This window comes from Staurois parvus, unplaced genomic scaffold, assembly GCF_062004578.1.
Source record: "Staurois parvus isolate SC_StPar_1 unplaced genomic scaffold, SC_StPar_1.0 ptg000061l, whole genome shotgun sequence".
Lineage (NCBI taxonomy): Eukaryota > Metazoa > Chordata > Amphibia > Anura > Ranidae > Staurois > Staurois parvus.
In genome coordinates this window covers 652272-678761 of record NW_028317857.1, presented here as the reverse complement: position 1 = coordinate 678761, position 26490 = coordinate 652272, and the positions used below count along the sequence as shown (strand labels likewise).

The 26490-nt window shown below is 42.3% G+C and overlaps 1 protein-coding gene across 1 annotated transcript in view; it reads left to right on the top strand.

Moving 5' to 3' along the window:
* Positions 1-26259, top strand: part of MAP3K8 (mitogen-activated protein kinase kinase kinase 8) — a 56907-nt gene extending 30648 nt beyond the window's left edge. The window contains exons 4-8 of the mRNA XM_089668656.1: positions 6044-6305; positions 9336-9442; positions 12001-12153; positions 15558-15801; positions 23425-26259. Coding sequence (XP_089524782.1) covers positions 6044-6305; positions 9336-9442; positions 12001-12153; positions 15558-15801; positions 23425-23558 — 900 coding nt within the window. The 3' untranslated portion in view covers positions 23559-26259. The remainder of the gene's footprint in view (positions 1-6043; positions 6306-9335; positions 9443-12000; positions 12154-15557; positions 15802-23424) is intronic.
* Positions 26260-26490: the final 231 nt, after the last annotated feature.

The following is a 26490-nucleotide window of genomic DNA, read 5'->3' as shown; positions in this document are numbered from 1 at the left end:
TATATAATACATACAGGTGTGTGTGTACAGTGCATCCAGAAAGTATTCACAGCGCTTAACTTTTGCCACATTTTGTTTTGTTACAGCCTTATTCCAAAATGAATTAAATTCATTTTTTTCCTGACCAATCTACAAACAATACCCCATAGTGGCAACGTGAAAGAAGTTTGTTTTGAAATCTTTGCAATTTATTAAAAATAGAAAAAAAAACACATGTACAAAAGTATTCACAGCCTTTGCCATGACACTCAGAATTGAGCTCTAGTGCATCCTGTTCCCACTAAAACTTGATGGGCATCCATCTGAGGAAAATTCAGTTGATTGGACATGATTAGGAAAGGCATAAACCTGTCTATATAAGATCCCACAGTTAACAGTGCACGTCAGAGCACAAACCAAGCCATGAAGTCCAAGGAATTGTCTGTAGACCTCTGAGACAGCATTGTATCAAGGCACAGATCTGGGGAAGGGTACAGAAAAATTGCTGTAGCATTGAAGGTCCCAATGAGCACAGTGGCCTCCATCATCCGTAAATGGAAGAAGTTTGGAACCACCAGGAATCTTCCTAGAGCGGGCCGCCCGGTCAAAATGAGTGATCGAGGGAGAAGGGCCTTAGCCAGGGAGGTAACCAAGCACCCGATGATCACTCTGAAAACGGTCCAGCGTTTATCTGTGGAGAGAGGAGAACCTTCTAGAACAACCATCTCTGCAGCACTCCACCAATCAGGTCTGTATGGTATTGTGGCCAAATATAAGCCACTCCTCAGTAAAAGGTAAATGGCAGCCCACCTGGAGTTTGCCAAAAGGCACCTGAGGGACTTTCAGACCATGAGAAACAGAACTCTCTGGTCTGAAGAAACAAAGATTGAACTCTTTGGCCTGAATGCAAAGCATTATGTCTTGAGGAAACCAGGCACAGCTCACCACCTGGCCAATATCATCCCTACAGTGAAGCATGGTTGTGGGGATGTTTTTCAGTGACAGGAACTAGGAGACTAGTCAGGATCAAAGGAAAGATGAATGCAGCAATGTACAGAGACATCCTTGATGAAAACCTGTTCCAGAGCACTCTGGACCTTACACTGGGGCGACTGTTCATCTTTCAACAGGACAATGATCCTAAGTACACAGCCCACATAACACAGGAGTGGCTATGGGCTAACTCTGTGAATGTCCTCGAGTGGCCCAGACTTGAACCCGATTGAACATCTCTGGAGAGATCTGAAAATAGCTGTGCACCAACGTTCCCCATCCAACCTGAGGAAGCTTGAGAGGTACTCCAAAGAAGAATGGGAGAAATTGCCCAAAAATAGGTGTGCCAAGCTTGTAGCATCATACTCAAAGCAATTTGAAGCTGTAATTGGCACGTGACATAGTGACGTATTGACGTTCCCGGAAGTGCCGCGGCGGCCATTTTGGATTCTGGAGCGCATGGTGGTCTGTATTCCTGAGACTCTCAGTCCACTCCTGGCATCCTTCTGGGGCTGAAGTGTCAGTTTTGAGAAGGACTGTGACAGTATATACCTATTACCAGGGTGCTGTTTGATACCACAATATGGCTGTATATACATAGTCAGGACCAGGAAGCTGTTTTTATCAGTCTACAATGTAAGTGGCTACAATAAAATGTGTATGTTATTTGATTCACACGCTGATCTCTGGTCTGTTTGTGAGGTTTAAGGGAAGTGTCTGGAGAAGAGGATTTCTATCTGAGGATACTCCATGCCTATAATTTTGGATTATATGTTTGATTATATTGAATTTAGGGTAATTATGCATTCTTACTATATGGTTTGCAGTGGTGTATATTGAGTATGTTTACACGATTGCTGTGGCACTGTAGTGTTTGCATGCTGCATGTGTGGCACTGTCTCTAAGACCTAAGATAATACACTATGTCTAGATTTTTCTTTTTTTGAGGTATTTGAAAAGCATCTGGGATTCATCTTCATTGTGTACGAGTGGGTACCTATTTGTCAAGATCTGGATGCAATTTGGACAACTTTTCAGAGTTTTTCAAGATTTGGGACATTTATTTGGACTTTGAGTATATTTTAAGTCGGTTGATATATGATATTGGTACTTCAGGGGAAGGATTGTGACACGGCTTTAATGGGTATTATATTGTATTTTTTTGTGTGCTGACTTATAGTTATTGCATTATGGGGTATTGTTTGTAGATTGGTCAGGAAAAAAATTAATTTAATCCATTTTGGAATAAGGCTGTAACATAACAAAATGTGGCAAAAGATAAGTGCTGTGAATACTTTTTGGAATCACTGTATCTGTTTATAATATAAATAAGTGTGTGTTTTTATATGTATACAGTATCTCTCAGAAGTAAGTACACCCCTTACATTTTTGTAAATTTTTTATTCTATCTTTTCATGTGACAACACTGAAGAAATGACACTTTGCTACAATGTAAAGTAATGAGTGTACAGCTTGTATAACAGTGTAAATTTGCTGTCCCCTCAAAATAACTCAACACACAGCCATTAATGTCTAAACCGCTGGCAACAAAAGTGAGTACACCCCTAAGTGAAAATGTCCAAAATGGGCCCAATTAGCCATTTTCCCACCCCGCTGTCATGTGACTCGTAAGTGTTACAAGGTCTGGTGTGAATGGGGAACAGGTGTGTTAAATTGAGTGTTATCACTCTCACTCTCTCATACTGGTCACTGGAAATTCAACATGGCACCTCATGGCAAAGAACTCTCTGAGCATCTGAAAAAAAGAATTGTTGCTCTACATAAAGCTGGCCTAGGCTATAAGACGATTACCAAGACCCTGAAACTGAGCTGCAGCACAGTGGCCAAGACCATACAGCGGTTTAACAGGACAGATTCCACTCAGAAGAGGCCTCGCCATGGTCGACCGAAGAAGTTGAGTGCACGTGCTCCGCATCATATCCAGAAGTTGTCTTTGGGAAATAGATGTATGAGTGCTGCCAGCATTGCTGCAGAGGTTGAAGGGGGGGGGAGGTCAGCCTGTCAGTGCTCAGTCCATATGCCACACTCTGCATCAATTTGGTCTGCATGACTGTCATCCCAGAAGGAAGCCTCTTCTAAAGATGATGCACAAGAAAGCCCGCAAAACAGTTTGCTGAAGACAAGCATACTAAGGACATGGTTTACTGGAACCATGTCCTATGGTCTGATGCCACCAATAAACTGATTTGGTTCAGATGGTGTCAAGCGTGTGTGGCGGCAACCAGGTGAGGAGTACAAAGACAAGCATGTCTTGCCTACAGTCAAGCATGGTGGTGGGAGTGTCATGGTCTGGGGCTGCATAAGCGCTGCCGGCACTGGGGAGCTCAGTTCATTGAGGGAACCATGAATGCCAACATGTACTGTGACATACTGAAGCAGAGCATGATCCCCCTCCCTTCGGAGACTGGGCCGCAGGGCACTATGCCAACATAACCCCAAACACACCTCCAAGACCACCACTGCCTTGCTAAAGAAGCTGAGGGTAAAAGTGATGGACTTGCCAAGCATGTCTCCAGACCTAAACCCTATTGAACATCTGTGGGCCATCCTCAAACAGAAGGTGGAGGAGCGCAAGGTCTCCAACATCCACCAGCTCCGTGATGTCGTCATGGAGGAGTGGAAGAGGACTCTAGTGGCAACCTGTAAGAACGGTCTGGATAAAAGCGCACAGATGTGTCCCAAAGGAAATAAGTGAATGGTATATGTCAACTATGATTGGTGGGGAAAAAACTCACTGCTGCCATGGTAAAAACACATCGGTTTGTGGGAGGTATGAACAGGAGCCAGGCGCTGTGTAGTTTTGTGATAGAAATAATACACCTTGTATGGAGGTGTACCTTTAATAAGTCATATGGTAAAACAATAATAAATAACCAGCCTGTGGCTTAAGGAAGCCAGGTTCCAAGATGGACGGCCCGTCCGCTCAGAGGGAAGCAGTGGAGTAGAATGCCTGTCAGTGCAGGGACCACGTTTACCCGACGTCCCAGCGTCCTGGATGACGTCACCACGATGTGGAGAGACGGAGGGGGGGAACTCTTGCTGGAGCCGCAGCTTTAGAAGGAAGAGGCCGGTTGCTGGGACAACATGTTTCGCGCGCATGCGCTTTGTCAAGTCTCCAGGCACACCTCCATACAAGGTGTATTATTTCTATCACAAAACTACACAGCGCCTGGCTCCGGTTCATAGTGGCAACCTGTGAAGCTCTGGTGAACTCCATGCCCAAAAGGGTCAAGGCAGTGCTGCAAAATAATGGTGGCCACACAAAATATTGACACTTTGAGCCCAATTTGGACATTTTCACTTAGGGGTGTACTCACTTTTGTTGCCAGCAGTTTAGACATTAATGGCTGTGTGTTGAGTTATTTTGAGGGGACAGCAAATTTACACTGTTATTTATACAAGCTGTACACTCACTACGTCACATTGTAGCAAAGTGTAATTTCTTCAGTGTTGTCACATGGAAAGATAGAATAAAATATTTACAAAGTGTGTGTTTGTGTTTATCTATGTATTGAACCTCTTTATGACCAGTCAATGGGTAAGCAGCAGACATTCAGATGGTAATAAAAACCTGAGCTATCTTTGTTTCCAGAATTTAATTAGCACCTACAGATTATGTAACACTTTGCACAGTATATTGAGTACATAGATCTATACACATACACAGGCATGGAGACATGGAAGAGTAGGGTTCAAGATGAGAGGTGCTCCAAAGATCTCAGTTCAGACATGGTAGTAGGGAAAGTGGGGGGTACAGCTGAAGTTATTGTAAATCCTTACCTTTTTGTAAAACAACCTATTCAGTTTAAAATACAAATGAAAGGCAAAACATTTGTGTAGAAATGACAACAGAAACAGCGCCAACAATCAAAAAAGAAGAAAAAAAGAGCTGCACTCCTAACCAAAAAGCAGGTAGATAATATAAATAAAACAAAGGAATGCACTAAATAATAAACATAAAAAAACTAAATAATAATAATGAAAACTTAATGTCCGTGATTATTTGGAAACCATGTCCGTGATTATATAAGTCCATCCACCATCACAAGTGAAAATTGATTCTGCAATCTTGTAATCAAACAAAAATCCACCACCGAATGAAATTGGTAAACTCACTAATGTTTACCCATTTCATTCGGTGGTGGATTTTTGCACGGTGTTTGATTACAAGATTGCAGAATCAATTTTCACTTGTGATGGTGGATGGACTTAAATAATCACGGACATTAAGTTTTCATTATTATTATTATTATTATTATTTATTTTTTTTTTTAATGTTTATTATTTAGCGCATTCCTTTGTTTTATTCAAAACATTTGTGTATAGATATGAAAAACATTAAAAACCCTTTTTTTTTTTTTTTTTTTTTTTTATGCCTTTCATTTATGAATAAGTGATCACTTTCCCTCTGTTCTCCACTGCATAATAACTGGGGTAGGAGAAGTGGCAACACACTGGTCTTCCCAGTGAACGACTATGCAGGGAGGTGTGCAAGGACAAATCTGCTCACTGGAGGAGAGCTTGCTGAGTTTCAAGCATAACTAGATGACTGACCATGCTGTGTTCTCCTGCCTAGAATGGTCAGTTTTTAACAGGAAAGCAGAGGGACTGGCAGGAACACCAGGGATTTCACACAAAGGATGTAAAACACAGAGAACAGGATACTTTTTTCATGCAAGTACATGGTACAGCAGGCACATATCAGGAGTTTACATCTTCTTTAAGCAGAATCCTCTTTCATGCTGCTATAGATTACGGGATATTTCTCTGGATGAGTAAAGGCTAATGCGTTGATATGATATATTCCATTTCTATGTACTGTATGTTCACCTGTTGAGGATTGTTGTTATTGTAAGGAGTTATGTAACAGAGCTGTGAGTACTGTGTAATGATATGAGCCCGATAGGTGTTCCTTGTAAGAGATAACCACACCTGAAAAGCAGGGTGGATGATACGTGATTAATCCAGCAATGAGCAATGCCCACCTGTCTTCATCACATGCCATTTTCAGCACTCATATATCTGTCCTCTCTCTCTCTCTCTGCCAAAGATCCCGGTGGAACAGTTCAAACCAGCTGATGTGGAGTTTCAGGTGCAGTTTCAGCACGAGAACATCGCTGAGTTATATGGAGCCGTGTTATGTAACAACATGGTTCACCTGTATATGGAGGCTGGGGAAGGAGGGTCCGTCCTGGAGAAGCTGGAGAGCTGTGGCCCTTTGCGGGAGTTCGAAATTATTTGGGTGACCAAACATATTCTTAAAGGGCTCGACTTTCTACACTCCAAAAATGTCATCCACCATGACATCAAACGTAAGTGTGTCATCCTTTGAATCCGCTGCTTGGAATGTTTTAAAGTGATTCTCCAAAAATAATCCACAAATGTCCAGTACTTAAAGTGATGCTAAAGGCTTTTTTGTTTTTTAAATAACAGACATGTTATACTCACCTGCTCCGTGCAAGGGTTTTGCACAGAGCAGCCCCAATCCTGCTCTTCTTTTTTCCCCCACCAGTGCTTTGGGCTCCTTCCCTCTGCTGAGTGCCCCCATAGCAAGCAGCTTGCAAAGGGGCACTTGTTCATGCTCGCTCCTGAGCCCTGTTCTGTATGTCTATAAGAACAGGGCTCAGCCCCGCCCTCGCTCCCTCCTCACTGGCTGTGACTGACAGCAACAGGAGCCATTGTCTCTGAGCCAATGAGGAGGCAGAGAGCCAGGACAGCAGCCAGTCTCATGCATATTGCTGGATCAGGCAAGTATTGGGGGGAGCTGCATACTGAAGGTTTTTTACCTTCAGTATGCCTTTACATCCACTTTAATAGCCCTGTCAGCTATTTTTCATGAAATTGTTTCCTAGGGCTTGTTTCGAGTTGCTTTGCTGTTCGAAGCATGATCCCTATTGCTTGTCAGACAACACACAGTAGGAGGCACCATATCACCTGCTCACTGCCTGTTTTAACCCCTTAAATACAGTACTCGAGAACTGTGCGTGTTGTGCTTGGTAGCAAGTTGGTAAGAAATGTTCCCCAATTTGTATCACCCCCTCACCCCCCTTTACTACTTGCATATCCCGATCCAGAGCTGTGCCTGTCTGCATCGGCTCTTTCCTCTCTCTCTGCTCACAGAACAATCAAATCCTGTGAGCAGTGAACAGGGAAGGGGGCTGAGCCACACTGTGAGTCAATAGATGCACACAGCCTGGCTCGGGAATGAGCCCGCAGATGCGCCATCATAGCAAGCAGCATTCTATGGTGGTACACGGAGAAGCAACAGCAATGGAGGGGGAATCCAGAAATATACATATATATTGTTTTCAATTCACATCAGTCACTAACCCTCAAGGAGCGTACAATCTAAGGTCCCTAACTCGCATTCATATATACACATAATAGGGCCAATTTATACAGGATCCAATTCACCTACCAGCATGTCTTTGGAGTGTGGGAGGAAACTGGAGTACCTGGAGAAAACCCACGCAGGCACGGGAGAACATGCAAACTCCGTGCAGGTAGTGCTGTGGTTGGGATTCGAACAAATGATCCTAGTGCTGTTAAGCAGGAGTGCTAACCACTTAACTACTGTGCTGCCCTATCCAGTGCTTTTGTATACTGTATATCGGGTATTGAATTGAAATTCAAGGAGGTCCGGACACTTAACGTTTTCTTACTAACCTAACATTAGGTGTCGCCATCAGAGTGCAACTTTACATCATGTATTCCCTTTACATCAGTTGTCCCCAGCAGAGTGCCCTTTACACCAGGTATCCCCATCACATTGCCACCTTACATCAGGTATTCCTGTCAGAGTGCTCCCTTGTACTCAAAGTGCCCATTTCTATCATATTTCCCCATCAGACTGCCCCTTTCCATCACATGTGCCCATCAGAGTGCCCCTTTCCACAGTATGTGCCCATTTGTGCCCCCTTAACATAACATGTGCCCATCAGAGTGCCTCCGTAACATAAAATGGGCCTGTCAGAGTGCCCCTTAAAGCGGAGTTCCACCCAAAAGGGGAAGTTCTGCTTTAATGATTGGTCTCCCGCTCTCCATTAAGGATTGGCACCTTTGGGGAGCGGGTACCCGAAATTGACAGATTCCCACTTTCGCTGCAATCGCCTAAGCGATCAGAAGCGGAAGTTGTCCTCCTACCCTCCCTCCCCGTAGTCTTGTGGGACACGTGACAGGCCCCATTCAGGAACCACAGCGCTACTCGCGCATGCGTAGTGGGCACCCGGCTGTGAAGCCCCCAGCTGTCACAGTTGGGTGCCCACACTGAAGATGCCGAAACCTGAAATACAGGATGGCCGGTGAAACGGGCTGCGGCGGCAGCAACACGGGATCGTGGGACAGGTGAGTGGTTGTTTTTTAAAAGTCAGCAGCTACAGTTTTTGTAGCTGGTGACTTTTATTTTTTTTACAGAGTGAATGGAATTCCGCTTTAACATATAAAATGGGCCCGTCAGAGTGCCCCTTAACATAAAATGGGCCCATCATCATTTATTTATTTTAGGTACTTGTATAGCGCTGTCAATTTACGCAGTGCTTTACATATATATTGTGCATTCACATCAGTCCCTAACCCTCAAGGGGGGTACAATCTAAGGTCCCTAACTCACATTCATACATACACATACTAGGGACAATTTAGACAGGATCCAATTCACCTACCAGCATGTCTTTGGAGTGTGGTAGGAAACCGGAGTACCCGGAGGAAACCTACACAGGCGGTGCCGTGGTTGGGATTCGAACCAATGACCCTAGTACTGCCAGGCGGAAGTGCTAACCATTTAGCCGCTGTCATGACCCCTTAACATTCAATGTGATGTGCCCATCAGAGTGCCCCTGTAAGACTACACCCTACCTTGAGGGCAGACAGGAGCTGTGCTGGGATCCTTGCTGAAGGATGCTTGTGTACAGGCAGGGAGCGGGAGCCAGAGAGTCGGTGAGCTGCAAGGGGGGGGACGACACACGTGATGTCATATTGACGTGACGACCGCCCTGCTCAGCGGCGGATCTGTCGTTGTGGGCTGGCGGCCCAGAAGGGGACACTGCTGGGGCCGCTCCTGGACCGCGGTTTGCCATTTAGCGACTGCTGCTGTATATGTTCAGGCTTGTGTTGTAGAGAGTACATAATAACATTCAGTAAACCCCAACACCTGATCAGTGGTCATTGAAAATCAGACTTTAATACATTTTAGGATGGCCTCCTGGCTTTTCTGTATTTGTTGCTCTTGAGGTAAGTTGGTTGTTGTAGGTTGGCACTTTGTAGGTTACCTGTTGCTGAGTAATGCTGTGCACATTGACCTGGTATAATGTGTAACTTCTGCTTATTGCTCTTCTTTATTGCAGCGAGCAACATTGTCTTCATGTCCACAAAAGCCGTCCTGGTGGATTTCGGCCTCAGCAGTCAGATGACGGGTGACCTGTATTATCCGAAGGACTTGAGGGGAACTGAGGTAATTGGCTGGGCCTTGTCCTGTGGCTGGGAACACTCGGCCTGTTCATAGATGAGGCCTATCAATAATCCGCAGACCTGGAGTCACATTGTGGAACGAGGGAAGGAATGTCTGCTCCTTCAGGCCGCTCCTGTCTTCCTCTTTTCTAGCTTTGCAGTGAGTTGGTTCCTTTTGTAACTGAGAATGATAGAAAAAAGTTGTGAAAATACACACCGCTGTCTCACTTCCTCATCTGAAAAACAAGCCATTTATTTCCATTTGTCCTGATGGTGTGTCATGCTGAGGATGCTAGTTGCTGGATTGTCACTCTGATCCGGTGGCTTTAGCATTTTCTTAGCACCAGAGTTATGACCTGATTCAGACTTTCTGCACTAGACATGTGCAAATAATTTGTTTTGTTTCAAAATCTAACAAATTTCGTGTAGTTGGATTCGGTAAATTCGTTTTCAGGATTCCTTTCAGTAATTCGTATTCGAACACATTTCGCCCAAATACGAAAAATCGTTTGTATTCGAAATTGATTCAACAAAATTCCAAATGTCGTTCGAAATTGAAAAGATTTCACCCGAATTCGACAATGTGAAAAATAACGGGGAGTAGAGGACCAGTCCTTAAAGAGGAACTTCCACCTTTTGGGTGGAGCTTCGCTTTTAATTTGTTTTCGCATGTTTGTTCACTTTTTTTTTTTTTGTTTATGCACTTGTTTTCGATTTTTCTTTTTGAATTTGAATTCAAATTGAATTTCGTTTCATTATTTCGGGTTTGTTTAAATTCGTTATTTTTGTAATTCGTTATTCGGATACATCCAAATCTCCGAATAACGAAAAAATTAGTCCAAAATGCGATCCGGAACAAAAACGAACCGCACATGTCCATTCTGCACTTCCTCCTTTGGCTGCAAGACTAAGACTGGCCATACACTATACAAATTTTCTCACAATTTTCTGCCCAATTTCCTTTAGATTTACCTTCAATTTTGTAGTACAAGGGCCTGCCTAATTGGATACAATTAAAAGCGTTGTTTAGGCTCGACCTCATTATTATATGGTTTTTGGTAAATCTAAAGCAAAATTCTCAAGAAAATTGTATAATATATGGACAGCCTAAGGCCTTATTCACACGAGAGTACCACAGCATGCACCCCCACGAGGGCTGTGTTTTCCTGCAGGGGGATGCAGAGGTCTTCTGTACATCTCTGTGCAGGCAGTCCTATTATTATTATACACTATTTATGTAGCGCCAAAGGGTATGCTCAGCGCTGTACAGTAGCAAGGGGGACAGAACATGAGACAAAACAGTAACAATACAATACAAGAGGGGTTCGAGGGCCCTGCTCTTTCAAGCCTACAATCTAGGAGGGAGGGGAAGGTTGCACAGGAGGAGATGGCTGTGGGGGAAGAAGTGGCAGGAGGAGTGGAGGAGGTTAGTTGTTAGGTGAGGTGGGGTGTTAGGTGAGGTTGGGGTAGGCTCCCCTGAAGAGGAGGGTTTTCAGGGTGCGCCTGAAGGTGAGGAGGGTAGGCGACAGTCTGATGGATTGGGGTAGGGAGTTCCAGAGGATGGGGGAAGTCCTGGAGAAGTCCTGCAATCAGGCGTGGGAGGAGGAGACCAGGGAGCTAGAGAGTAGGAGGTCCTGTGAGGAGCGGAGGGCACGGGTAGGGTAGTATTTGGGTATCAGGTCAGTTATGTAGTTTGGATTGGCAGAGGGGGGTGGCGGATGTGGAGCTGTTGGTGAGGTGGATGAGTCTAGCCGCTGAGTTTAGGATCGACTGGAGTGGGGATAGCATTCGTTTGGGTAGGCCAGTGAGAAGGGAGTTGCAATAGTCCAGGCGTGAGATGATGAGGAAGTGTACGAGTTGTTTTGGTGGTGTCTGGGGTGAGGAATGTGCGTATCTTGGAGATGTGGCGGAGGTGGAGTCTGAATGATCTAGATAGCAGTTGGATGTGGGGTAGGAAGGAGAGGTGGGAGTCCAGGGTGACCCCCAGGACTTGGGTGTGTGGGGTGAGAGAGATGGTGGCTATTATGTCTGTTGGGAAGCAGCAGCTGTATGGACACAGTCCACAATCCTGAGAGCTCAGCATGCAGTGGAATGCCGACTCCTCCAGATTGACTGAATTGATCCATCAAGGAACTTTGATATTTGCATAACTGCATTTAGGTGCCGAGCCACGTTTTGCATCAGGGTTGAGGACTCTTTAGCAGAGTACTGAGGCAAGGTGCTGTGATGTTTTCAGAAAGTTATGTACAGCACCCTGCTGACCCCTCCCACCAGCCATGATCTACCTGCATTGCACAGAGAAGCACAGAGAGTTAGTGATGACATTGCTGGGTTTAAAAAAAGGGATGTAATGAAAATTGTGTTTTGTTTTTTTTTTATTTTTTCATCAGCATGTTGATAGGGGAAATGAGGAACCAGGGAAGGCAAGATATAAGCAAATTAAACTTCAGCTTAAACTGTTCTTCATGTTGACTGTGCAGTAAGGTGAATTATTACAAAATACAAGCACTGTGCTGCTAAATATTGGTACAATAAACCATTTCTCTATGTGCTTTTTGACAGATCTACATGAGCCCAGAAGTGGTTCTGTGCAGAGGACACTCTACAAAGGCAGATATATACAGTATGGGTGCCACCATCATTCACATGCAGACTGGGAATCCACCCTGGGTGAAAAGATACCCGCGATCAGCATATCCCTCTTACCTCTACATTGTAAGTTAGTTTACTTTTGTATTGCAGAAATGCCAGCTTTAAATTGTTACTCAACCCAGGACCCTGCATTCACTATATACAGTCTCCCACAGTACACAGAACATGGCAATGCATTTTAGTAAATATAAACTGCTAAACATTGTTTCTCATCAGCAGTATATAGGGGTCTTGTGACTTCTATCAGTGTCCAGCTGATTACTAGTTAAAGTTTGTTGAAAAGTTCATTTGGCCAGCTCCTCCTCCCGCCCTCCATCCTGAGCCGTGCTGCCTTCCGCTCTTTGCTGTGCACCGAGGATGACAGCAGCAGTGGAGGAGGCTGGGGGAAGGGGGGGGGGGAGAGACATTGCTTGGGGGGGCAAGAGGTCACTGTTATGGGGGAAAGGGGGGGCAGAAGACACTACTGGGGGGGAGGTGATGTGCAGAGGACACTGCTATGGGCAGGGCCACCCTCATTGCAGTGACCTCTGGCCCCCTTTCCCCCCACCTGCAGTATCTATTACACCCCCCCCCCCCTTCCCTCCCATGGACAGTTATTTTTACAATCTGAATTCCCAGCAGGTGGCTGGGGATCGGGATTTTTCTGCCCACCCCTACCCTGGTGCCCTAAGGCAGCTGCCCAAGCAGACTTATGCTGGTACCCAGCATACGGCTGCTTAGGCAGCAGTCTTAGGGCACCAGGGTAGCTGGGGGGCAGAAAAATCCCAATCCCCTTTGTCTTCCTGGAGCAGCTGAAAGCTAGTATCTCCTCCTCGCCCTCCCAATAGCGTACAGCTGCTGCAGGAGGAAAATTTAGGAGATCGGTTCTAGAAAACGCCTCCCCCGCTGTCCCTCCTGTCCTTGTTCCTCCTTTTTTCTGCTGTCTGGCCCTTCCCCCAAGTTCTCCCCTTTTCAACAGGGCTCCTAAAGAAATTGTGAAATATATTTAAAAAATAAAAATGTAAAAATAAAAACTACTGACACCATCTGCTGCCCTACTGACACTGTCCGCTGCTTCACTGACACCATCCACTGCTCTACTGACTGACATTTTTAGGGTAGGCTAAGTTTGTATTTTTACAGTGACATTTGTTTTATTACATGTTTCTACATTTTTCTTACTATTTAGTTAGGCCTTGCTAGTTATTATTTTTATTATTTTTTAATGGAGCTGAACCTCGGTGATCTTTGATCTTTCGTGTTGTTCAGGTAGATCTCTACCTCTCAAAGGTTGCCTACCCCTGCTTACTGCATATAAAGACTGATTTTACTGTTGTGGGTTTAGTAGCGCTTTTAAACTTTGATTGGGAATATAATCCTGGAGCGCCCCCCTCTGGTTATTCAGCAGCATTGTATCTTTGCACCTTACAAGGGATGCTGCATTCATAGGTTTACCTGAGACTAATTAGCAGAGCTTCCATACAGTGCTTTTTTGTCAAGGTATTTCACGTTCATTAGGAAGCACTATTGCAGGCCTTATTGACTATAGGAATAGTGGTATTTAACAGGAACGAAGGTTGAGGGCCTGTTTTTCTCTTTTCCTTTTTACAGGTTTAAAGTTTGCATGTTGGTTTCGGAGTGTATGCACACCTGTGAGCTTGAAAATATGTGCGATTAAACACGTTTGCATGTTCTTTTTACATGTGTCATTGATGTGCCTGTGATGTGATTTTTATTGTATTTTTAGCAATCTTTTTCCCGTGCTGTATTTTTAAAGTGAATCCCTGGTTTTTGTAAAGTCATTTTCTTTTTTAAATTTAGTTTGTGTTTTCTATCCCAGTGCATTACTTGTATTTTACATGCAAAGCCATTCATTTCTATGTAATGCAGTTTTAGATAAAAACATATGTATAGTACTATTAAAGTGATAATAAACCCAAAGCCAGAAATGTAATATATTGCAGCTTGTCAATCAGTAGATGTGGTGGCTGCGTTCAATTTTCTTTTTAAGGCTTTTTTCCCTTTGTTTTCACCTGGTGACCTGGCCAGTAACACGTGTGTGTGTTTTATATACATATATGTGTACACACACACACACAATGAAGTAGCGGAGCTACACAGCAGCATTGTCAGTCGGGGGCAGGGGAGCGTTAGATGTACTAGCAGATCTGCACACACTAGTAAATTGAAGCCAAATTCCAGCAAACACTTTATAATCAGTTACAGAAACCGTTTTTTTCCGTTTGGAATAAAGGTTTTACATAAGTTGTTCTAAGTAAGCACCCCTGTCAGTAGCACATTGTAAATGGTTTTTCTCAACCCTGCAACATCTGCAGGAGCTTGTTCTGTTGAAAAACAGACTTACTGGCAAGATCTCCAGGTGAAAATAAAGGAAAAAAGCCTACTAAAAAGAAAAAACTTAATGCAGCCAATCACATCTAAGAATTGGTAAGCTGCAATATAATGTTTGCTTTTGAGTTTAATGTTGCTTTAACAACATTTTTGCAAATTGCAAAAAAAGCATGCAGATGAGAATAGTTCATTTTTTTAAATGTTACATAGTGTATCATGAGTTTTAAATGTGTTTTAAACAAGTGTTAAACATATGAAAACACACAGGTGATTCAAACTTCTGCATTAAGGGTACAGCACGCTAAAAGAAAAAAAAAAATACTAAAAAGAACTGCTTGTTCTACAGAATGTCACACGTACCATATGTGTAAAACAGAGGCATTATGGTGCTCTGATTGTATCAATAACAGGTATAATGTTTGTACTCTCCTACAATGACAGCACACATACGGCCCTAGGACATTGAAACAAAATGTTGTTCTTGTAACAGGCAGCTTTTATATTCTGTGAAACCCATACTACAGCGATGTTCTACAATTACCTATAAACCTATTCCTAAGCATTAAAGTGGTAGTAAACTCTATTTTATTTTTAGTGGCAATGCATACTGGCACATTATGCCTTTTACCTTGCATGAGGATATTTCTTTTTTTTTTTTGTTTAACTTTACTACCACTTTAAAGCTGGCCATACATAGCTTGCATTTTGGCCGATTCTTGTTGAATTGGCCAAAATTTGAGCTGTGGGCAGTTCTGTTGAAACCTTCCATTTGACTCAATGGAAGGTGACTTCTATATCAAGGAAACCAGGTCAAACGCAGCCATTGTTTGTGAATTCAGGCAGCTGCAGGTCTTGTGGCTGTCTGCATACATTAGCTGGCAGCTGAGATTTCCTCCATTCATGCTGTGTAGCATGGTTCAGCATTATCAACCGATTTCTGTGGGCTGAACAAGAGAAATCAAAGTGTGTATGGCTAGCCTTACTCTAACAATACTGCAAATGTGAAAGGTGTGCACCAGATGTAAGCATAGTAGAAAAGTTAGGTGATTGTTAAAAATGTAGTCTTGCCTATTAAAATCCTCTAACAACAGTCTACAATAATTGTGTTACCAAAAACAAACCTTCTTGTCCCATAGATACACAAGCAAGCACCTCCACTAGAAGACATTGCAGAAGATTGTAGTCCCATCATGAGAGATCTGCTGGTCTCAGTATTGGACAAGAACCCAAACCAGCGTCCTTCTGCAGCAGAGCTTCTGAAACACGAGGCCCTCAACCCTCCCCCAGAGGACCAGCCACGCTGCCAGAGCCTGGACACAGCACTTCTGGAGCGCAAGAAACAAATGAAAAAGGAATTCGAGCTTCCTGAAAACATTGCAGGTATGTCTGCATTAAAAAAAAAACAAAAAACAAACCGCTGAGATACAATTATTGGAGCTACCATAGCAGACTGGCTTATGAAGGTGCTGGCTGCCATGTTATGATTCTGGCCCTTTTTGTTTTTGCTGACCCGGGGAATGTGCATTTCAGGTGGCCCAACACTGGCTAATGCACCTTCCATGTCAGTGACTTACTACGTAGAGCAGGATGGGTGAGGATGACGGCAACCTCCATATTTCAGTGGCAGTCCTCCATATTTCATTTCTGATGGGTTTCCTATAAAGCAACTGTCTCTATTTTCCAAAGCTGAAATCAGAAGCTCCGTGCAAGGCAAACAGTTAATTCTTACTTGGCCTGCACTGCTGAACAATGCTGCATTGAAAAGAGAAGCTTGCTGAAAGAGCATCAACATTTAGCACCCTTCCGGCTGTGCTGGATATCTGAACCCCCCACTCTCTGTGACCCTTTTCTTTTCCTTCATTGGCCCCTACATTGCTACTGCATTATTACTTTTATCCTGCAACAGCATAGTGGTTGCAGATGGAACCACAGAGTGAAATGGGGGAAAATGGAATCCAAAAGTCACTGAAATGAGAAACTCGCTTCAATGAGTTTGGTTTGGCAGACAAGTAAGGGTGCTTTTACATTGCCCCCACTGCGCTGTGGCCAGTGCGGGTTAGCTGCACTTTGCCATAAACTTTTTTTTTTTAGTATGTCCTACAGTCTTGTTGTACTTTGTGAAAGCACACCAAACGTTCTGCATGCAGGGTGTGCTGGTATCAGTTTTTGAATTGGTGATAAAGTTCCTTGGTTCACATTGCTTCGACCCCATTGTCGTGCGACTTTCATGTGAGATCCGAGTCCACAGGACTCGAAGTTCCTTCGAAGATGCTTCAAAGTCATGCAGGAACCTTTTAAAAAGTCGCTGTGACTTGAGTCGCATTCTTTGGAACTGCCGCCATTTAAATCAATTTTCACTTGTCATGTGGCTGTGTCGCAAGTCACATGGCAAATTGCAGCAGTGTGCACCAGTGCTAAATGCCTTTTAGACTGACTTTAGATGAAAAATGGATCTCTGTTTACTATGGGCAGCACAGTGGCTAAATGGTTAGCATTTACTAGGCAGTACTAGGGTCGTTGGTTCAAATCCCAACCATGGCACCATCTGCCTGGAGTTTGCATGGGTTTCCTCCGGCTACTCCGGTTTCCTCTCACACTCCAAAAGACATGCTGGTAGGTGAATTGGTTCCTGTCCAAATTGGCACTAGTATATATATGAATGTGAGTTAGGGACCTTAGATTGTACACCCCTTGAGGGTTAGGGACTGATGTGAATGTATAATATATATGTAAAGCGCTGCGTAAATTGACGGCTCTATATAAGTACCTGAAATAAATAAATAATACTAAAGTCGAGTCCAGGTAAGAGGTGAATTCTGATTGGTCACTACAGGTACTTGTTTCCACATAACCATCGCTCTTTTCAATGTCAATAAAATGAATAGATTATCCCGGGAGTCTTTTTTTTTTTCTGTTCTCTTACCACTATGGAACGAGAACTGCGGGTGGAATTTGCGTTGAACAAAAAAGGGAAGTTACAATATGCAACTTCCTCTGCCCTTATGTCTAGGGCATCTTTTTCCATTCATGTTCATTGGGGCTAAAATTAGATAGCAACAGCTTCAAGGGAAACATTACAAAGATTAATAGATCTATTTACAAGAAAACTCAGGGAAAAAGCTTTGTGCTGTTTTACAGTGAAGTGTCTGCCCACTTCACTACAATGCTGACAATATTGATCTAAAGAAAACTTTTTTGAGATAAATGTGTAAGCTGTTATTTCAGACCTTCTTTTGAAAATGCTAGAAGGCAGGGGCGGACTGACCATTTGGAAACTCGGGCTCTGCCCGAAGGCCCAGGGTCAGTAGGGGGCCCCATGAGATGTCCCTGGTACCTTTTTCATAGGCTTTTTTTGAGTTTGGGCAAGGACACAGGGGCCCCATTATCCCCTATTGTCCGGGGGCCCCATGAGTTGTCAGTCCACCCCTGCTAGAAGGCTAAGGGCAGGATATCAGTGTGGCTGTTTATTCGGAACAGTGACCAGTCACTAGTGGTGTACCATAAGTCTCTGGGCTAGGTCCTGTTCTAATTATTCTGTTTGTAAGTGATATAACAAAAGCTTTGGGTGATAAGGTACGTCTTTTTTGCTGATGACACAGAAGTTTCAGATATGTTTGAGATAGAGATATATATATATATATATATATATATATATATATATATATATATATACACACAGGTGTATATCTTATGTATGTATCTCTCTTATTACTAGTGGGGGACCACCAACAGAAGGTCCTGATTCCCCTATATAGATCTTTAGTTAGACCTCATTTAAAGGATGAGTTTACCTTTTTAAGAAAAATAATAAATGCACTTTTTTGCATTTTTCTGCTGGTGCAGTGTCAAAACTCCGGTAGACTGTGTAGCTGTCTGCCCATACTTCAAATACAGGCTGGCAGTTAATGAATGACGGAGCACTGGCAGTTCACTGGGAACTACAGTACAAGCCATCAGTAAGACGGTACTTGTAGGCATTCATTCACAGAACTCTGTGAATGAATGGCATGGCCGCCGTGTGGGTGATGCCCTGCACAGCCACGCTGTTTTTCAGAGGATCTCCCTGACCTGCTGTCACAGGAGTGGGGGCTCAGGGGGAGAGGAGGTAAATGCTGAACATGTTACACCCTAAATGTGTGTGTATAACATGTTTACAAAGGTGAACTTATCCTTTTAAGCCATTCATATATGAATTGAATCTCATCTGGTTCAGCAGGGGCCGGCCTAAATATAATTCATCTATTGGGCAAGCTGGTTGTACTGGAGCTGATTCATCGACTTCAGATCAACCTCAGTACAATCCTGTCGGATTTTTTGCATGCGATCACTGTTGACAGTTCTAGCTGTCAGCAGTGATCATTATGTTCTGCCGTCCGGGAAGGCTTCCCGCCAGCAGAACACAAAAGCGCTGTGTGAGGGATTCCCCCTCACTGTGGTGGAGGAATCAAACAATTTCTTTCCTTCCTCTCATGATGAAAGGAAAGAAAATTGTACAATCTATGGCTTGCCTTAGAATACTGTGCTTAGCTCTGATAACCTATCTTACATAAAAGTATTAATAAGATGCAACCAGTCCAAAGACAGGAAACAAAAATGGTGAAAGGTCTGGGTGATAAAGCATATCTGGGAGATTTCAGGATCTTGATATGTACAGTCTTGATGAAAGCACTATAAGTACATCAAGGGCAGTATTTTCAATATAAAGCTAAGATCGAAAACAATCTCCAACTAGAGTTGCACAGATACCGATACCAGTATCCTATACTAAGCACTTCCATGAGTACTTGTATCTGGGCAAATCCCCCGATACCTAGCGAGCACAATACGGTCTCATTTTAACCCTTTTACTGGATAAACATTGCTACACTATTGGCGGCTTAGCACCTCTCTCTCCCTCTCCTCTCTTGCAGTGTGGGAAATGGCATTTGATTTGAACAGGAATAGCACCGCTTTCATGTTCAGATCATATGTAAATTTTTGCAGAGCGATTTGAGTCCATTCATTTTGTATGAGCTCACATTGCAAAAGTATCGGTAATTGGCGAGTACTTGAGCACAAGTATTGGTACTCGTACTCGTCGGTGGAAAACGGGTATCTGTGCATCCCTACCTCCAATTTGCAGAAGGAAAGTTCAAAACTAATCTTGGATAGTGTGACGGACCGCCTGGCACCCCACCTAGGTGCTTCCGTCAGAGAACTGCTTCCATGCCTCGAACACAGGAACAAGGTATTATAGCTGTGAATTGCACCCAAGAACTAGACGACACTAGCTTAGGTGCAAACAGGAACTGTCTTATTGAATAGAAATACAGGTCTTTATACACTTCAAAAATAGAGGCAGTCCCCACATGAACAATGAAAACAAACATTACACATTGAGGTAAAGTTGACACAAGAATAATCCTATCATGTAGAAACCTCCAGGAGGATTAGCCAACAGACAGCAACAATAGGTGACTCAATTAATTCTATTAACAATGGGAGAAAGACACAACAGTAAACACAACACCATAATTAACACATTACAGCAGGAGGCCTCAGCATCTGGTTGTTTTGAGCTGATTATATTAACATTATTATTATTATTATACAGGATTTATATAGCGCCAACAGTTTGCTCAGTGCTTTACAATATAAAGGGAGACAATACAGCAACAATACAGTTCAATACAAGAGGGTTAACCTTTTCCATACCAGGCCATTTTTCAGCTTTCAGCGCTCTCACACTTTGAATGACAATTGCGTGGTCATACAACATTGTACCCAAATTAAAATTTTATCATTTTCTTCACACAACTAGAGCTTTCTTTTGGTGATATCTAATCACTGCCGTTGTTTTTATTTTTTGCTAAATTAACAAAAAAAGACCGAAAATTTCGAAAAAAAAAACCCACATTTTTCTTTGTTTCTGTTTATAAAGGTTTGCAAATAAATAATTGTTCTTCATAAATTTAGGCCAAGATGTATTCTACTACATGTCTTTGGTGAAAATAACCCAAATTAGGATGTATTTTTTAGTTTGTAGGAAAGTTATAGAGTTCACAAACTATGGTATAGATCTGAATATTGATCAATCCTGAAGTACTGACAGCCAATCTAATTTCTTGAGCTCCAAGAATGTCAGAACAGTACAGATATCCCACAAATGACCCTTTTTTGCAAAGTAGACAGTCCGACGTACTTCATAAGCGGCATGGTGAGTTTTTTGAAGTTGTATTTTTTTTTTGTCATTTTTTGGAAAATGAAATGAATCACTATTTATTTTTTTTTTTTTTACATACTGTCACCAGTGCAGTACAGCGTCATCATATAACTGGCATGGCGGTAATCAGGGACACTGACTGGTGACAGTATGAAAATAAAAAAAAATATTTTTTTTTATTTTTAATTTTGTATTACTTTTCTTTTCTTTTTTTTTTTAAGATTTTTTTTTTCATATTTCACCATGTCCAAAGTAGTACAATGTTACCGTAGTAACATTGTACTACTTTGGGGAAGTGATGGGTATTTTTTTTTTTCTACACAATTTGCTTATAGCAAAGAATTACTTTGCTATAAGAAAGCATTTACCTGAATGACATCGATTCATTCAGGTTTTTTTTTTTTTTTGTGCTTAGCTGTGATTTGGCCACAGCTAATCACATGACATGTGCATGTGATAGCTGTGACCATTTACAGCTAGACACTAGTATACAATGGATGGCATGAATGAAGCCATCCATTGTATACAACTTTCATATCATCTGCTGTGATTGGTCACAGCAGGTCACATGGTACCGGCAACGGGGGCCGGTACTCAGATCTGTCATCGGCCGTGTCTGCAAGCGCGAAAAGTGCGCATGCCCGGGAGGACGCCATATGGCGTCCACCCAGAAATCTACAGCATTTTGCCGCCGCCGGGCGGCTATTGGTTAAACATCTACTCTGAGTCCCTAAGTCCAGGAGGGGGTTGAAGTAGTCAATGCTAGTTTTGGCACAGAAGCCCCAAATCTGTATCCAGGTCCTCCAGTTCCCAGAGTCTGTGTTTTGGAGAGACATGGACTTGAATCCAAAGTAAAATTACTCCAAAAGATCCCCCAGGCATACGCTTCCCAAAGAATAGAGCCCCCTCAAAACACCAGGGCCCATAATCGGTAGGCAAAAGGCTAACCTGCAGTCCCCTCCAAAAAGAGACCCTGTTCCAGTTGGGTCGATCACAAAAAGTATTTTTACCAAGAGAGTAGTTAATGCTTGAAATAGACTTCCAGTAGAGGTAGTAAAGACAGTCAACAGTAAGTGGATTCAAACATGCTTGGTTCAAACATAAATCTATACTCAGACGAGAAAGTTTGAAGAATTTGATAGACTCGATGGACCACTTGGTCTTTTTTCTGCTGTCACTCTTCTATATTTGCTGCCATGCTGGTCCAATGGCTTGAAAACAATTATCCAGTGACTCAAAACACTACAGCAGTTCACTTAAAAAAAAAAAAAAAAAAAAAAAAAAAAAAAAAATCTGACCTGCATGCTTGGTCACTGATTCAGATAGTATTGAAGCCATTGGGGTTGATTTACTAATGGCAAGTAATGAGGTATATGCTCCAAAGCTTAATACATGAGAGCAAACTCTGCTGACCTCCATCATCCAATCATGTGCAAGCAAAATTGTGTGTTTTTTTTTTTTTTTTTGCATGTGATTGAGTATTCTTTGCAAAGTAAAGCTTTACCTCATTTACTAAGCTCTGGAGCAACTGCACTTGCAAAGTGCACACTCTTTGTTTTTAGCAAATCCACCCTACTGAATCAGCACGACAGGCTTGTAACTAGCATTAGACAAACCTTGCGCATTACCTCAATAAATAGTGACTAATTTTATTTTAATTTATTAGTCACTATTTATTGAGGTAATGCGCAAAGTTTGTGCGCTTTTTCTTTCATCTCCTTCTATAGTTTTGTCAAGCTTCCCCAGCTTCATGATGGAGCTGCACAGCCTCTGATCACCAGTGGATGAACACGCTGGTTGTTACTAATGCCCGTTTGATCTGAGTCTTTGAGCGCAGGAGATAATGGATGTAACTAGCATTTTCAGAAGTGTGCACCGGTCATGGCTGAAAACCTATTTCTTCCCTCGTGAAGAAAAAGATCATATTAGGAGAAATTTCTAGAGCAACAAGGGAGCAGAGTCTTTTTCCTGAATCAGACCTACGTGGTTATACAGGTGTACCGCAGTTTACAAATTTAATGCGTTCTCTGGGACGTTTCGTATTGCGAAAAATTTGTAAATCGAAACGCGGTTTTCCATAGGAATGCACTGAAAACCAATTAATCTGTTCTGTAGGTCAGAAAAAAGTTTAAAAAAAGAAGTCGCTGTCACTATAGGTCATTGTCGGATTTTAAATGTAATTACCGGCTTTTATTTTTTTCTTTACTATAGCTCAGAGAATCAGCTGTCACTTTCCCCCCAGCTAAAAGAAAGAGTTTCCTTTTAGTTTATTTCTGAGTTAAAAGAAACAATATTTCCTTTTAGTTTGTTTCTTTTATCTCAAGAAACAAAGTATCCTTTAGTTCCGGGGAAAGTGACAGCTAATTCTGTGAGCTATAGTGAAGAGAAAATTGCTTTTACAAATTGGCACCAACATACACTTTGTATAGCGAAAAAATATTGTAAACCGAGGCATTATTTTCAATGGATTTTAATTCGGAAACTGAAAATCACGTTAACCAAGGCGTTTGTAAACCGAGGTACACCAGTACATGTGAATTTTGCTGAGGCCGCATGCAAATATTTTTGTTTTTAAAATCTTCCATAGGGGGCTAATACACGGTATCAATTTAGTTCTGCAGTTAGGCAGTGATGATCTGGAAAGTGAGGTAACCCATTTTGAGGAGTCAGATTAAATCTTTCCTTAGTCATAATAATGAAAGCTGATTTCTGATATTTAAATGTACTTTTCCTATTGCTCTTTGTCCTACTAAACAAAACTGAAAATAAGACACCATCTGACACCCTTTGTTCCCTTTTAGATTCTTCGTTGTACACCAGTGAGGAGTCTGAGATGCAGAAGAGACAGCGGACACTTTCGATTGATCTTGGTGCCCTTGCTGGCTACTTCAACCTGGTCCGAGGCCCTCCAACTGGGGAATATGAATGCGAATAGTATTCGGTAAAGCGCACAATGGACTTCTGTATCATTAGAAGACAGTTGAGAAAAGCTACTTTGAAGAAGGAAAAACAAACCGTACCTGAAATTTCTGAAGGACATGTACAGTATATAGCAGTGATATGAACTGCACAGTGTATACTTCACATTTGATGTTTCTTTTTAACATCATTCTCTACAAAGATACAGATCACCTTTTACATTTACAAAGTTGCCTCTTGAATTAGGTGGAAGCTTATTGCTTATATCGCATAATCGACTAAATTATTGTTCTCCTTTTCTGTTTGACTGTCACATTTGATGGTGTTTACACAGACATTCAAAACTCAGTAAGTAGGGAAATAGTTGTATAGAAAGTATACAGGCGAGCGCTAGTGAAAAATATTAAAGCAACTAGCACTCAAGGTATAGGGAACAATCCCAACAAGTATATGTATAAAGAAGTGCAGGGAAATAGTTGTTTGCCTCATTGATCGTGGTGGTTAAGGATCAATGGAACCTGTTTTAAATAATATGTAAGTCTAACAATTCATATAAATGATATGTACCTGCTGTACCATGTACTTGTATGAAAAAGTATCATGTTCTCTTTGTATTGCTTCCTTTGTATGAAATCCCTAGTGAACCTGCCAGTAACGCTGCTTTCATTTTTAAAACTGACCACTCTAGGCAGAAGAGCACAGCATGGTCAGTTCTCTAGCTGTGGGAGCTGCTGTTTCTTCTGCCCCAATTCTTTGGCCCCTTTCACAAGAACGGACCGATGAGGTCCGCCTGTCTGTTTTTCAGGCAGACCCAATCAGTCCATGCATAGATTTCAATGGACTGTCAGGTGTCGGCGGACAATAGTCCACTGCCACCTGCCGGCATCTGATCTGATCCTGTACGCCAAAAACAGACAGATGGGGATCCGTTCCCAATCTGTCCAGCGGATCGGATCAGATGACAATCGAGTGGAAACGAACAGGCAGTCCGTTTCCATCCAACTGTCCCATTGAAATCAACAGGCAGGGTCTGTGTCTGCTCTGCAGCAGCAGAGTGGACAGAAACCTGTAATCCACCTGCTCAGTGGAGAGATTCCCCCGATGATCAGGCAGATCATGTTGATGGATCCACCCCAGCTACAAGGGGCCTTATGCAGCTGAAAAATGAGGGTATGTGATCACTTCTAAAAATATTATAAATACCTTCCACACACCCTTATTTTTAGATGTGTACACAAATTTTTTTTTGCCTTTTATTTCTGTTTTAAACTGAATGGGTTGTTTTACAAGTTGAGGGTTTACATATTCTTTAAAGGCTGTTTTGGGTTTAAACAGTAGTAATCTGTGATGAAGGGTCAATTTTTAAGGTATTACTTCAACTAATTAATATCTAACTTGAAAGAAACCAATATATCAGTTTTGGTTAGACTATTAGATTGAATCACTCACCAGAGGGAAGATATACCAGCCATGATTGCGGTGTCTGCACCCTGAAGGATCTCACAACATTGCCCCTGGATGAGGCATTTGCTTCTTTATTTTACAGCAGCTTTGCATAGTTTCAGCATGAAAGTCAGGATTTACAAAAGGGAGAGATTTTGAGAGATAAAAAGCCCCCAACAGCTACATCCAGTTTTAATTCAAACAGATTTTTGGTAGGTCTAGCTTAAATGGGTCATCCCACCCAAAAACTGATATTTTACTCATGGGCTTCTGAGTGGTCAATTCATCCCTTTGATTATTTACATATCTTAAAGGAACACTCCAATTAAATTAGAACAATGAATATCGAGATGGAGGGTGCACTGCCTCCCCGTCAGTACTTGAGTTTTTCTCCTCGGAATGGTTGCGGTCCATCAGCATCAGAACTGGGTGGCCCAATTTAACCCAAGGGTCTCTTATAGCTGTCGGAGACTGCAGGAGCAGCTAGGTTCCCTTGTGAACTTTCCCTGCCAGGTCCCCACTACTACACCATGCTACTGTGTTTATATGTGTCTCCCTTTTTCTGCTGCATTTTCCTTCTAGAAAATAAGGGAATCTCCACAGCTTTTCTATGCACTCAGCATAATAGCTGTCTGCATAGTCAGATCTATGGACTCTGGTGCCGAAGTCTCACTGCTGATATCCTAAATGTTGCTAGCAAGTGATCTATTTATCTAATATGCCTTACCCAAAATTAACATTTCAGTTTTGGGTGAATGTAATTTTTAAGTGTTACGTGTTTATTATCTTTGTTACAGTTTTCCACAAATCCTGATTCACCCTATATTTATTGATGAAATAGTTGCACAAATAATCATTAGCACTGTCTTGTATTATAAATTCTGTGTGCAGATGTTTTGTATTTAAAATTAACAAAAAAAATGTTTTTGTAGATAAAGAGCACATTCCTATGGAATGCAAAGTTCATGGTTATATATAATGTGACTCTTAATGTTTGACAAGACATTTGGTACATCCTGATGGATGGATGAGAGAGAAGACGAAGCAACCCTTGGATCTATGGAGCGTTGATCGCACCTCTGCCACCTAAAGGGTTAACAGTGCTTGTTTCACATGCACCATGGATTAAGTAGATCATACTGTGTATGATAAATGGGACATTTCATGATGACTTAGATGGCTTGTCAATTTAGCATTCGTTCTAGAGTGCCACTGTGATCTGTATCTTACAGTAGGTGTATAAGATAAAAAGTAATAAATGCTATCACAAAACAGTACTGTTTCTGATTCTGATGTTGTTACATCTGCAGGGCATTAACCACTTCCAGCCAGCCACACACACATATATACAGCCTCTCGGCAAGTGGGTTTTAACCACTTTCCCTCCAGTGGATTTACCCCCCCCCCCCCCTTCCTGACCAGGCCATGTTTTTCGATACGGTGGTGCGTTACTTTAACTGACAATTGCGCAGTCATACAATGCTGCACCGAAATGAAATGTATGT